General features: G+C 41.2%; 1 protein-coding gene across 1 annotated transcript in view; it reads right to left on the reverse strand.

Annotated features, from left to right (window-relative positions):
* SLC9A7 (solute carrier family 9 member A7) overlaps positions 1-15,663 on the reverse strand; it is a 166,847-nt gene that overhangs the window by 49,235 nt on the left and 101,949 nt on the right. The window contains exon 5 of the mRNA XM_068963200.1: positions 12,870-12,982. Coding sequence (XP_068819301.1) covers positions 12,870-12,982 — 113 coding nt within the window. The remainder of the gene's footprint in view (positions 1-12,869; positions 12,983-15,663) is intronic.

Here is a 15,663-nt window from a genome sequence, read left to right on the forward strand (position 1 = left end):
GACTCCTTTACATCCTTAAAAAATTCTGAGGCCGGCAAAGAGTTTTAGTTTTGTGGGTTATAGCTTTCAATATTTACAGTATTGAGTAAAACAAAAAAATTAAATATTTATTCATTTAAATTACTAGTAAACCCATTCTATGTGAACATTTTTTACTGAAAAATAATAATTTTTCCATAAAATAGTGTAAAGACAACTACTGTTTTACATTTTCTCAGGTCTTTTTAATATCTGAAGTAATGGAACATATTTTTCACATCTGTTTCTATATTTGATCAATAGGGAGTCAGTGTTACAGTTATGTAAGCCCTGGAAAACTCCACTCAACAGTACAGTTCTAAGAAAGAATGTAAGCAAAAAAGACAAATGATATACTACTATCACTCTTAAATCAGTTTTGACCTTATGGAACCCCAAAAGGGTTTTGGAGTTTCTGGACTTTGGTTCTACTGATAGTTGGGGCCATATACCTCTTTGTCATGGGGGCCACCTGGTGTGCTATAAGATAGTTTAGCAGTATCCTTGGCCTCTACCCACAAGATACCAGTAGCATCACACACTCTCCCCTGCCAAGCTTTGGCAACCAAAAATGTCTCCATACATTGCTGAACATCTGCTGTGGTGGGGCAGAATCATTCCCAGTTAAGAACCACCACTCTAATCTGTACATGCAGGTGGGGTTCACTCGCAACACTCACATTCAACTACCTTTTGTTTTGTTAGTTTCTGCCATAAGAAACTGAGAAACTAAACTCACTTCTTTAGCTTCCCTTGTGGTAAGTGCCACCTCTTGCTGCCTGGAAGAAGGTGAAGCCTGGATACAGTGCGGTCATCTTGCCTCCATGGGGCAGTTAAGGTGTGTCTGAAATCCAAAGGTAGTGCACTAGAAAGACTGAGTGCCTGATTGTCATGGGAACCATGGCACCAGCTGGAGCTCTTAGCCAAGATAAACAGCTCTCTGTTTAAGTTAGTATTAGCCACACCATCCTGTTATTTGCAACCAAACACATTACTTACTGATACAATTAGAATACACCCAGATATTTAGCAGTATTATAAACCAACCACTTTCATAACCATCATCCAGCACAGGAAACTGTAACTTTGCCAATCCCCACAGAAGCACCTCACAATATATTCCATCCCAATCTCAGTTCAGTTCAGTCGCTCAGTCATGTCTGACCCTTTGTGACCCCATGGACTGCAGCATGCCAGACCTCGCTGTCCACCACCAACTCCCAGAGTTTACTCAAACTCATGTCCATTGAGTCGGTAATGCCATCCAACCATCTCATCCTCTGTCATCCCCTTCTCCTCCCACCTTCAATCTTTCCCAGCATCAGGGTCTTTTACAACGAGTCAGTTCTTCACATCAGAGGGCCAAAGTATTGGAGTTTCAGCTTCAGCATCAGTCCTTCCATTGAATATTCAGGGCTGATTTCCTTCAGGATGGACTGGTTGGATTTCCTTGCAGTCCAGGGGACTCTCAAGAGTCTCAGCCAACACCACAGTTCGAAAGCATCAATTCTTCAGTGCTCAGCTTGCTTTACAGTCCAACTCTCACATCCATGTGTGACTACCAGAAAAACCACAGCTTTGACTAGATGGACTTTTGTTGCCAAAGTAATGTCTCTGCTTTTTAATATGCTGTCTAGGTTGGTCATAACTTTTCTTCCAAGGAGCAAGCATCTTTTAATTTCATGGCTGCACTCACCATCTGTGGGAGCAGTGGCTGCATGGCGTGAGGGCAGCAGTGAGGAGATATCCCACATCTAAGGGCAGAGAAGCCCCAGGAAGATGGTAGGCACTGGAGCAGCAGCTGCGTAGTGGCTGCATGGCCCTAAGGCGGCCCTGAGGAGATACCCCACATCCAAAAGCAAAGAAGAAGCCCCAGAACAATGGTAGGAGTGAAATCACCTTTAGAATCAAACACCATACCTACCAGAAATGCTTAGAGGGCTCAAACAAACCTTGTGCACACCAGGACCCGGAGATCCCACAGAGACTGAGACAAAACTGTGTTTGAGTGTCTCCTGTGGAGGTGCAGGTCAGCAGTGGACTGCTGTGGGGGCAGGGGCTCTGGGTGCAGCAGACTTGGGTATGGCATAAGCCCTCTTGGAGGAGGTCACCATTAACCACACCACAGAGCCGCCAGAACTTACACAGGACTGGGAAACAGACTCTTGGTGGGCAAAAACAGAACCTTGTGTGCACCAGGACCCAGGAAAAAGGAGCAGTGACCACACAAGAGACTGACCCAGACTTGGCCTTACGTGTCCAGGAGTCTCTGGCAGAGGCCTGGGTCAGTGGTGGCCTGCTGCAGGGCTGGGGGCACTGAGTGTAGCAGTGCATGCACGGGACCTTGTGAAGGAGGTCGCCATTATATTCATTACCTCCACCATAGTTTAGCCCAGATAAATAACAGGGAGGGAACACAGCCCCATCCATCAACAGAAAAGTGGATTAAAGATTTACTGAGCATGGCCCCGTCCATCAGAACAAGACCCAGTTTCCCCCTCAGTCTGTCCCTCCCATCAGGAAGCTTCCATAAGTTTCTTATCCTTCTCCATCAGAGGCCAGACAGACTGAAAACCACAATCACAGGAAACTAACCAACCTGATCACATGGACCACAGCCTTGTCTAACTCAATGAATCTATGAGCCATGCCATGTAGGGCCACTCAAGATGGACGGGTCATGGTGGAGAGGTCTGACAAAATGTGGTCCACTGGAGAAGAGAATGGCAAACCACTTCAGTATTCCTGCCTTGAGAACAACCCCATGAACTGTATGAAAAGGCAAAAAGATAAGACAATGAAAGATGAACTCCCCAGGTCAGTAGGGGCCCAATATGCTACTGAGATCAGTGGAGAAATAACTACAGAAAGAATGAAGAGACGGAGTCAAAGCAAAAACAACACCCAGTTGTGGATGTGACTGGTGATGGAAGTAAAGCCTGATGCTGTAAAGAGCAATATTGCATAGGAACCTGGAATGTTAGGTCTATGAATCAAGGCAAATTGGAAGTGGTCAAACAGGAGATGGCAAGAGTGAACGTCGACATTCTAGGAATCAGCTAACTAAAATGGACTGGAATGGGTGAATTTAACTCAGATGACCATTACATCTACTACTGTGGGCAGGAATCCCTTTAGAAGAAATGGAGTAGCCATCATCATCAACAAGAGAGTCTGAAATGCAGTACTTGGATGCAATCTCAAAAATGACAGAATGATCTCTGTTCGTTTCCAAGGCAAATCATTCAGTATCACAGTAATCCAAGTCTATGCCCCAACCAGTAATGCTGAAGAAGCTAAAGTTGAGCAGTTCTATGAAGACCTATAAGATCTTCTAGAACTAACACTAAAAAAAGATGTCCTTTTCATTATAGGGGACTGGAATGCAAAAGCAGGAACTCAAGAAATAACTGGAGTAACAGGCAAATTTGGCCCTGGAATACGGAATGAAGCAGGGCAAAGGCTAATAGAGTTTTCCCAAGAGAATGCACTGGTCATAGAAAACACCTGTTCCAACACAAGAGAAGACTCTACACATGGACATCACTAGATGGTCAATACCAAAATCAGATTGATTATATTTTTTGCAGCCAAAAATGGAGAAGCTCTATACAGACAGCAAAAACAAGACCAGGAGCTGACTGTGGCTCAGACCATGAACTCCTCATTGCCAAATTCAGACTTAAATCGAAGAAAGTAGGGAAAACCACTAGACCATTCAGCTATGACCTAAATCAAGTCCCTTATGATTATACAGTGGAAGTGACAAATAGATTCAAGGGATTAGATCTGATAGAGTGCCTGAAGAACCATGGACAGAGGTTCGAGACATTGTAGAGGAGGCAGGGATCAAGACCATCCCCAAGGAAAAGAAATGCAAAAAAGGCAAAATGGTTGTCTGAGGAGGCAGACAGCTGTGAATAAAGGAGAAGCAAAAGGCAAAGGAGAAAAGGAAAGATATACCCATTCGAATGCAGAGTTCCAAAGAACAGCAAAGAGAGATAAGGCTTCTTAAATGAACAATGCAAAGAAGTAGAGGAAAAGAATAGAATGGGAACTACTAGAGATCTCCTCAAGAAAATTAGAGATACCAAGGGAACATTTCATGCAAAGATGGGCTCGATAAAGGACAGAAATGGTATGGACCTAACAGAAACAGAAGATATTAAGAAGAGGTGGCAAGAATACACAGAAGAACTGTACAAAAAAGATCTTCATGACCCAGATAATCATGATGGTGTGATCACCAGCCTAGAACCAGACATCCTGGAATGCAAAGTCAAGAGGGCCTTTGGAAGCATCACTACGAACAAAGCTAGTGGAAGTGATGGAATTCCAGTGGAACTATTTCAAATCCTACAAGATAATGCTGTGAAAGTGCTGCACTTAATATGCTAGCAAATTTGGAAAACTCAGCAGTGGCCACAGGACTGGAAAAGGTCAGTTTTCATTCCAATCCCAAAGAAAGGCAATGCCAAAGAATGCTCAAACTACCACACAATTGCACTCATCTTACACACTAGCAAAGTGATGGTCAAAATTCTCCAAGCCAGTCTTCAACAGTACGTGAACCATGAACTTCCACATGTTCAAGCTGGATTTAGAAAAGGCAGAAGAACCAGAGATCAAATTGCCAACATCCACTGGATCATGGAAAAAGCAAGAGAGTTCCAGAAAAACATCTATTTCTGCTTTATTGACTATGCCAAAGCCTTTGACTATGTGGATCACAATAAACTGTGGAAAATTCTGAAAGAGATGGGAATACCATCAGGAATTCCTGACCTGCCTCTTAAGAAATCTCTATGCAGGGCATGAAGCAACAGTTAGAACTGGACCTGGAACAACAGACTAGTTCCAAATAGGAAAAGGAGTGCATCAAGGCTGTATATTGTCACCCTGCTCATTTAACTTATACATAGTACATCATGAGAAACGCTGGGCTGGAAGAAGCACAAGCTGGAATCAAGATTGCCAGGAGAAATATCAATAATATCAGATATGCACATGATACCACCCTTATGGCAGAAAGTGAAGAAGAACTAAAGAGCCTCTTGATCAAAGAGGAGAGTGAAAAGGTTGGCTTAAAACTCAACATTCAGAAAACTAAGATAATGGCATCTGGTCCCATCACTTCATGGCAAATAGATGGGGAAACAGGGGAAACAGTGGCTGACTTTATTTTGGGGGCTCCAAAATCACTGCAGATAGTGAGTGCAGCCATGAAATTAAAAGATGCTTACTCCTTAGAAGAAAAAAATTATGACCAACCTAGACAGGACAGTAAATAGCAGAGACATTACTTTGCTGACAAAGGTCTGTCTAGTTAAGGCTATGGTTTTTCCAGTAGTCGTGTATGGATGTGAGAGTTGCATTATAAAGAAAGTTAAGTACCAAAGAATTGATGCTTTTGAACTGTGGTGTTGGCTAAGACTCTTGAGAGTCCCTTGGACTGCAAGGAGATCCAACCAATCAATCCTCAAGGAAATCAGTCCTGAATATTCATTGGAAGGACTGAAGCTGAAGCTGGAACTCCAATACTTTGGCCCTCTGATGCGAAGAACTGACTCATTGTAAAAGACCCTGATGCTGGGAAAGATTGAAGGTGGGAGGAGAAGGGGAAGACAGAGGATGAGATGGTTGGATGGCATTACCGACTCAATGGACATGAGTTTAAGTAAACTCCGGGAATTGGTGATGGACAGCGAGGTCTGGAGTGCTGCAGTCCATTGGGTCACAAAGAGTCAGACACAACTGAGCCACTGAACTGAACTGACATGTTTTTTACTCTATGGCTTCCCCCTTTCATTCCTTTCTGTTAGCTCTCTTTTCATAATGCCCTATTGTTTACTTTTCTCTTTTCTTAACCGTCCAATCCTGATGTATACAGTTCTAACTTCTACCGTTTTGTTAACTTCCTTTAGCTTCTGTTGGCATATTAATAAAGTTTCATCTCCTTTGTGAGCCTCTTTTTCTGGTATGACTTCATTATCTGTAACTTTATTATTCAGAAGGGTTATCCCCACTTTTTCTTCTGTTTACATGAAATTCAACTTCAATCCATTTCTGCTGCTCACAGTAAGTGAGGTGGTAGAAGCCCAGAAGAGCTTTCCTAGTTTCATGGCTCTATGGCTCCCTCTTCTGGTTTTACACTGAAATATTAAAAAATATGGCCTCTGGGTGCAGCCACCTCCTCAATCTGAGATCTACTTCCTCTGCTCTCCTTTACCATTAAAATCTGAGCTTTCTTTCTCCTTTAATGCCCTGTCAATCAAGGTCAGTGGTCCGAGCAGGTCATTTTTAGGGAGTACCTCTGTTGTTGCAGAGAGATCTTCCACAAGGGATTTCCTAAGAGCCCTGAGGATCCAGGTCCCTCCAGCAGCCTCACACCTCCTCCAGTCTCCTTGCCCTCACCCACAAATGGAACCCTAAAAAGCCTCCTCTCAATATCAACTATTGTTACCTGACAGAACCATAAAATTCTTGACTCCCAGTAGGGACCCGTTCTTTTGAGTGTGAATACTTACGGGATATTTCTGGGTGCCCTGACAATCAAAACAACCAGCAGTCCCCTCTTCCCTTTGCTTCCTCCAGCATAGCTGCTGTTCTTATCCCAAAGTCTCACTGCTGTGGGTAGTTTGACCCCACCAGTTGATATCAGGGGATTCATCAAGATATTCTGTCAGCTAGTTCAGTCTGTTTTCTCTTTTGCTGTTCTGCTTGCTCTATTTTTGATAGAGATTAAGGGAGATTCCCAATCTACCCCTCATTGTGCCTTTCTTTACAAAAAGTTTAGTTCATTTATTTGAGAGTAAACAAAAAATAATTTGGATTTGAAAAATGTCAACTATATCACAAGGCAGATCTAGATAATCATAAATCTAGGCAATAAAATCACTACTGTAAGCATTCAGATGTGAGCCAGACATCAACATGAGGCATCACCAGCAGGCCTACTTTCTAAGAGACAGACATGTCACCTCTTCATAATACATCTTCAAGATACAAGGTCAGTCTCTTTCTTCCACCCCTAAAAACAGTTAAGCAAGTTACACAACCAGAAAAATCTTTAGGGATTAGGCTAAAAAAAAGTTATTTTGTAGATTATATATTACATGAACAATATGTGTGTCTCCTTACAAAAGACCTGTGATGGTTACTTTTATTTGTGAACTTGAGTGGGCCATGGGGTACCCAGATATTTGATTAAACACTATTGTAGATGTGTCTGAGGTTTTGGATGAGATTAACATTTGAATCAGTAGACTGAGTAAAGCAGATGGCCCTCCTCAATGAGGGTGGGACTCATCGAATTGGTTGAAGATTTCACTGCAGATCTTGGGACCTCTACAGTTTCCATAATCACATGAGCCAAGGCCTTATAATCAATTAATATCTTGTTCCCTCTCCTCCCCGCTATGTACACACACACATATCTATTTATTTTGTTTCTTTGAAAAACCCTAATACAAAATTGTTACTCTAGTTTCTTATTATATGATATAAAAACTGTCTTGTTTTGAACCCAATGTTGAAGAAAAATTATCAAAACAACAACAATAATTAAGGTTTTACCAGGAAGCAGGCACTATGATAAACATTTTACAATTTTGTTTAGTCCTCATGAAAACCCTAAGTAGATAGTGTTATCGTATCCCTCAATTTAGAGATGAGAAAACAGGCCCTGTGTGATGGGCTGTTTTCCTGCTGCAGTATCAAACTTCCCAAAATCTCAGTGGTCGGACCTGACTGAAGTTTTATTGATTACTCATACAGTATGTCTAGTGGGGGTTGGCACCAGAGGCCTCTGTTCACAACAGTCAGTCACTCACTCACTCAGGAACTGAAGACTGGTGTAGGTCAATCTCAGTGAGCAGAGCATAGGGCTGACAGTCCAGGAAACCTGGGTTCTAGGACTTTATCAGCAAGGTTCCTGGCAAGAACTAGATGAGCAATTTGAAGAGTGTTTAAAAAAGGATTATTTATAGACGTGTAGAGAGAGTACAGGGCTTCCCTGGTGGCTCAGATGGTAAAGAATCTGGCTGCAATGCAGGAGACCCAGGTTCGATCCCTGGGTTGGGAAGATCCCCTGGAGAAGGAAATAGCAACCCACTCCAGTATTCTTGCTTGGAAAATTCCATGGATGGAGGAGCCTGGCGGGCTACAATCCATGGGGTCGCAAAGAGTTGGACACAACTGAACGACTAAGCATAAGCACGTAGACAGTATGGGAGAGGGGGAGGGCAGTTATCTGCAGCTGAAAACAGGGAGCTTCTATGCCATCCCTGAGCCTGAAGGAGTGACTGTCAGAACCAGGAGCTGTGTGAAGAGGGTCACTCAACAGGAGCTGTGACCTCTGATCAAGGGACACAGGCAGCCCACAGGGACCCTGCATGTCTACCCCTGTTTAAGTGTCTTACTGGTGCTGCCCCATGGACAAATCCAATGGGAAAGTAGAAATCTTCTGCACAAGTCAGCCTCCCAGCGCCAAGAAGAGAGTGGAGAAGGATGGTGTGTAAACCTGGAGGGGCAACTAGAAGCCATCCAACAATGCACAGCAAAGTCCAAAGACTTAATAAAGTGAAGGCTTGAGCTACATAATTTTCAAAAGCCCTTTTGACTTTTAAACACTATTTTCCTAAAATACTACTGTGAAAGTGAAAGTCACTCAGACGTGTCTGACTCTTTGCGACTCCATGAACTATACAGTTCATGGAATTCTCCAGGCCGGAATACTGGAATGGATAGCCTTTCCCTTCTCCAGGGCATCTTCCCAACCCAGGGATCGAACCCTGGTCTCCCACATTGCAGGCAGATTATTTACCAGCTGAGCCACAAGGGAAGTCCAAAATACTGCCATACCAATAGTAAAAATATAATGTACAGTTAGCTTATTTATCCATGATGATAAATACTAGCTTTATAATTAATTTTAATAATTAACACTTTGCACTAGTCTAAACTTGGCTGTTCTGATTTTCAATCTCCCATTCTTCCTGCCCATCACCTTAGAAAGCAAGGCAAGAAGTCACCCATGGCCCTCCTGGGCAACTCTGTGTCTGACCAAGATGAAGACTACAGGTGTGGACAATCAGGTGATGGCGGTGGGCAGGGTGGCAGAGATAGGCAGGGGATGACAGACTAGGCAGGTGACTTCTAAAGACAGGGAGTAAACAGGCTGCTCCCCTCACAGCCCAACCCTTGGAATCAGAGAGAACAGGGTCACAACAGCTGTTTCCAACTGAACATGGACTGAGAAATTACAATTCACTGACTGAAGACTGCTGTTACAGGTATCTTTAAAACGTGGGGAAAAATAAAAGAATAACAGAAAAACAAAGAAAGACAAAATATCAAGAACCTGACTTTGTTCATTCAACTAACTTATCCTGAACACTCCATTTGTATACAAAAGAGCACTGAGCACTTGTAAACCCTCGGCACAAAGCAGCAAGTAATGTTATGTAAGAAACAGACCTGACTCTAGAGCTGTAAGAGCTACTAACTGAAGCAGTAAAAGAAGAATAACTAGGCAAGTGGCAGATTTGAATTCAGTTTCAAAGACTAAGCAAAAGACTGACCAGCCTGGGTGGTGCAACTAGAGAACTACTTTCTGACAGCACTGATCACAGGTTTCGAAACCTATGAATGGGTCTGGTTGTCTTGAGGGGTGTAAAGGTGTCAGGATTATAATGAGAGGAATCACCACATAATGGTTCATAGGAACGGTGCTCATTTCCTCTGGTAGCTGTTTACAGCTATGTACTATGGGTTGGAAACATTTTTTTTTTCCTGAATTGTGGATCCAATTTTAGTCCAGTGCACAAAGATGGCACGTGGCACTCGTGGCACACAAGTACAGAATGGAGAGGGCTTCTGGTTACAGAGCAGCCTACATCACCCCACACATACACTGTTCCCATCAACGGGAAGACCAAAGACTGGAGCAAGTACAGTGAAGTCACAAACAAGGACTTTTATTTTTTCATATCCCTCAATATTACGACATAACCCCAAATCAGAATTTTTGTTGGATACACCATGCCCAAGAAGTCAATCTAGTCTTATGTTTCCCTCTAACTCTACACTGAAGTTTTTATTTCTTTTATGGCCCAAATTCTCAAACAACAGATTTTTAGGAAGCTGGTAAAACAGTTTCAATTTACAAAAACATTCTACATTTCAGAAAGATTTCCATTAAAAAGAAGTTAAAGTTAATGTTTTGATGTTTAGTAAGTTTCAAATTTCAATTTTCTAGAACTTCATTTTATATAAAACCCTTACTGTGCCAATCTTCACAGGCCAAATAAAAATGGTGTGTCATGGTAATGCCTTCCACTATTTTCTACCACACTATGGACACATTAAAGTGAAGTAAATAATTACAAAGATAATATGGAAAAATAAACCTTTCTATCCAATTAAATGCAGCAACACTAATAGTTCAGAAGACAGTATCAATAATCTTTATGTTATGCTAACTTGCCTTTGCTTATCAGTGGTACCAGTAAGATATTAGTAATAAACTTATAGATGAGTATAATTAGTAATATATTTTCAGAAACAATAAACATCTTTCTTAGACTTTAAAGAATCATTTTTCAATAGACACACATCTATTGAAATGTTACAGATATTGTAGTATTAGAATAATAAAGCTACATTTCAGAGTACTTGTGTTAAATGGTAACCTATTATTAAACATACACACAGGGAAAACACAGAAATCTCTGCCTGAGTCTGAAAATGTTTATTAGTTCAGATCAGTTGCTCAGTTGTGTCCGACTCTTTGTGACCCTATAGACTGCAGCACGCCAGGCTTCCCTGTCCTTCACCAACTCCCAGAGTTTGCTCAAACTCATGTCCATTGAGTCAGTGATGCCATCCAACCATCTTATCCTCTGTCATCCCCTTCTCTTCCTGCCTTCAATCTTTCCCAGCATCAGGGTCTTTTTATAGAGACCAATATAATCAGCAGATGCTACGCTCAATGCTTTACATGCATTATCTCATTTAATCTTCACACCAGCCCTTCATAATAGGAAATAGGTACCATTACTCCTAATTAATAAATGAGAAAACTGGCACTCAGGAGATAAAGTGTGCCCATGACACCCGGTCAGTAGCTGGCAGGGCTAGAACTCAAACCACCACTTGCAACTCCACACCCCACATTCTTGTCACAAACAAAGGTGCTTCAACCAGCCAAGTCTTCAGTATCAGTTTACTTAGAGTGTTTGTAAGAAAATAGTGGGGTGAAAGAGGTCAATGCTTTTCGGATCATCAAGATTTTTCAGAGCCACACAACTGTCTAGAGCTGTGCTATCCAATGTGGTAGCCACTAGCCACTTGGAGCTATGTAGGATGGGGAGGGAGGTGGGAGGGTGTTCCAAAAGCGAGAGGATATATGAATACCTATGGCTGATATGTGTTGAGGTTTGACAGAAAACAACAAAATTCTGTAAAGCAATTATCCCTCAATAAAAATAAATTAATTTAAAAAAATCAGTTCTTTGGTTGCACTACCTCACATGTCAAGTGTTCAATAGCCACACATAGCCACTGGCTACTGTAAAGCACTAGGAAGATTATGGAACATTTCTATCACTACAGATAGGTCTGCTGGCTAGCACTGATTTAGAAGACCCCCAAGAGGCACAGGGAAGTTGTTTGGGGGGTGGAATTTTAGTATCTTAGAGGTCATCACTGCCCAGAATGTTAGAGGCATCATAGACACTGAAAAGACCTTTCCATCTGTACTATGAGAACAAGATTAGCTCTTTCTCCATAAATTCTTTCCCTACACTGGCATGCTCAGTAGTTAACATTAGAGGAAAGAATAGCTGTAACTATTTTATGTGAACTAATTCAATTATGAGTTCCAACTTGAAGAGGAGAGCCTATTTGTTTGTTCTGAGCTGCAGGGGAGGAAGGGTATATAATAATTCCACTTTTAAGAACTGGTTCAAATAACACTTGAAAAATACAAGGTAAGAGATTTATGAATAGGAACCACATCACAGTGTATAGGAGCACTGCACAAAAGGACTTCACAAATTAAATTACATTCACTACAGTACTAGTGTACATTTCTACTAAGCAAAGATATTATTTAAACCAAATGGTACGCTCCTAAAAAGAAGGCAAAAGCATAACACTGAGAAAAAAAGACAGTCTAAGTGTAAAACTTATGACCAAATTAGACATTCTAAAATGAAAGACAAAAAGGAGGAAACACAGGTGGAAACAACTCAAGCACTTGTTGGCAGGTGAATGGATAAGCAAAAATATGGTATATTCATACAATGGAATATTATTCAGATTTAAAAAGAAGGAAATTCTGACACATGTTACAACATAGATGAACCCTGAGGACATCATGCTAAGGAAATAAGCCAGACACAAAGAGACAAATACTGATGATTCCACTTATCTGAGGTATCTACAGTAGTCAAACTCATAGAGACAGACAGTAGAATGGTGGTTGCCCAGGTCTGGGAGGTGGAGTGGGGAGAGAATGAAGAGATGTTGTTTAATGGGTACAGAGGTTCAGTTTTGCAAGACGAAAAAATTCTGGAGATTGGTTGCACAACAATATGAATATACTCAATACTGCTGAACTATACACCTAAAGATGATTAAGGTGGTAAATTTTATGCTATTTTTACAGTAATAATAATAATTTTTTAAAAAGGGAAAGGCAGGCCCTTCTTAGAAAAGCCATCTAAGTCCATTAGACCACTTGACTTACTGGTCTCTTCCTCTACTTTTATGAAAGTTAATGATTGCTCTGAGCTTTTTAAGATTTAAATAATGGAACATTATGACAATAAGGCCAAAGATGCAAATACCTGGGTCAGTAGCAGAGATAATTGCTCCGAAAAAGAGGCAATCCGTGTAGTAAAATTTATCCGAGAGCTGCCCCACAATCTTCATGAGCTTCACCACACCATACATGAGATTTCTATAACAAGAAAAGGTAAACTGTGTCAGAAGAAAAAGAAAAGAAAACCCACCTACTCGAATAAGCTGGCAAATACATAAGCAGAGGAGTACTAGAATACTGCACTTCCAAAGAGGTTTGTGGAAACATCAGGCAGCTGTTGTGGTTGGATACTAACCAGGAACATGTGCAAATAAGACTTTGGCACCAAGTAATGGTCTTCAGTTACTGTCATCTTCCTGAAGTATATTGAGCATTCCATTTTTTTTAAATTGTACTTACAACTATAAAGTACGATCCTCAACTAGCAACAGTTAGGGCATTTTAAGCAACTGGGTAGTAGGGAAGAAAGGAAGAGTAAGAACCCTGCAGAATGGGTAATGAAATTGCTACAAAACTCCCAGGATTCCAAGACAGTGTATTTAAAGTCATGGATATGAATGGACTGGATCAAGCTGGAGAGAAAAAAAAAAAGGATGGCCACAAGGATCCAACTGGTCAACCTTCTCTGCCAATAATTATTACAAAACAGGGAAAAGAGGCAAAACTCTTTAAAATCTTCCATTAAAATATCAGTGTACTCACTGACATATCTGGCTTCTCACTCTTTGCATGGGTTAGACAGGCAGCCCTCCTTACACCTTGAGCAGAGTACATTTCCTACAGGACAGCTCACAAATTAGGGGGAGTGAGGAGTGTTAAAAGGCCTAGTACTTGTTATTAAACGTGTGTGTGTGTGTGTGTGTGTGTGTGTGTGTGTGTGTGTGTGTGTTGACAGCAGCTGTAGGGATTAGGGGAATACAAACAACCACAGAATAAAGAGAAATTAAGAAAACAATCCCATTTATAATGTAATCAAAAAGAATACAACACTTAGGAATAGATTTAACCAAAAATAAATAGACACAGTATAGACTCATTGTACCCTATAGCCAATCTTCAGTAAAAAGATTCTTGATAGTCAAGACCATATCATTGCTCATCTTTGTACCGTGAGTATCTAGAACTGTAGATTGATTATCTAGGAGCTCAAGAACTATTTGCAGAGTTGAATCCTTTTGAGAATAAATAGTTATAATTTAGTTTTGCCTACTGTGTGCTGGACATTGTTCCAGACACTTAAACAGTTATATTTCAATTCACAGGAACTCTATGATACCCTGGAGGAGGAAATGGCAACCCATTCCAGTATTCTTGCCTGGGTAATCCCATGGACAGAGATACCTGGTGGGCTACAGTCTGTGGAGTTGCGAAGAGTTGGACACGACTGAGCAACTGAACTCTACGATACAGATTTGATTTGCTCTTTGTTGCTTATCCAAGGCTTCTCTCATCTACCTTTTAAGTATTTCTTAAAGCTAGACCTTCCTCTACACTTCCTTCTATCACAAGTTTAGACCTGAGCAATAGATTTCTCTCTGGCAGCATTTTCCCCATCATCACCAATGCCAATATCCTGTCACTTTCTTACCGGACAAAGTCCAAGCCCCTCCTTTTTTGGTGGCATAAAAGGCTACTGCTTTTATCTCCAGCTTTCCAGATAATTTTTTTTAATTAACTGAAGTCCACAGTTCATTCAGGTTTCCTTAGTTTTTACCTAATATCCTTCTTCTGTTCCAAGATTCCATCCAGGATACCACATTACATTTAGTCATCATATCTCTTTTGTCTCCTCTTGGTTTTGTGTCCTCTTGACAGTTTCTCAGACTCTGCTTGTTTTTGATGACCTTGGTAGTTAGGAGGAGTACTAGTCAGGTATTTTGTGGAATCTGAGACCTGTCTGATTTTTTTTCTCATGATTAGACTAAGGTACTTTGATTTTAGGAGGAAGACATAGTGGTAAATGCCATTCATATCACAAATATCAGGTACAGAGTATCAGCATGATTTACTAATTTGGGCGTTAATCCTGATCACCTGGCTGAGGTAGTATTTGTCAGGTTTCTCCACTGTAAAGCTACTCCTTCTTACTTTGCATGCTGTACTCTTTGTAAGGAAGTCACTATGCCCACAGTCAAAGCGGGGAAAGGCCAAGCTTCATTTCCTTGAGGAGGACTGGATCTGCACCAATTATTTGGAATTCTTCTAACATATCACTTCTCCCCCATTTATTTATTCATCCAATCATTTATTTATATCAGTATGTGTGTGTCAGTAGCTCAGTCGTGTCCAACTCTTTGCAAACCCATGGACTGTAGCCCACCAGGTTCCTCTGTTCATGGAATTCTCCAGGCAAGAACAGTGGAGTGAGTAGCCATTCCCTTCTCCAGGGGATCGTTCTGACCCAGAGATCAAACCTGGGTCTCCCACGCTACAGGCAGATTCTTTACCATCTGAGCCACCAGGAAGCCCTTTATATAAATATAGACACAAAGATACTTGTTTTATACTTTGAATGGTAACGCAAAACAATGTAATTTATTTTGTTGTTCTTTAGTCATTAGGGGGTGGTTTGAGATTGGCTCTGTGTCCCTTTGACATGCTTTGGTACCCTTTTCTTTGCTTGTTTCTGAGCACTCCCTTACTCTTTGGCACTACAAGATGCTCCATTGTCATCCTGCATATTTGCCATCCCAGTCTAGAATCAGCCATTTCTGCAAAGGGCCTTGGCTCTTCACATTGAAGAATGACATTAGAAACCAAGATCCTGGGACTAGGTTTTATTTTATTTCATGTTAATTAATCTTAATTTCAATTTAAAT

This window comes from Capricornis sumatraensis, chromosome X, assembly GCF_032405125.1.
Source record: "Capricornis sumatraensis isolate serow.1 chromosome X, serow.2, whole genome shotgun sequence".
Lineage (NCBI taxonomy): Eukaryota > Metazoa > Chordata > Mammalia > Artiodactyla > Bovidae > Capricornis > Capricornis sumatraensis.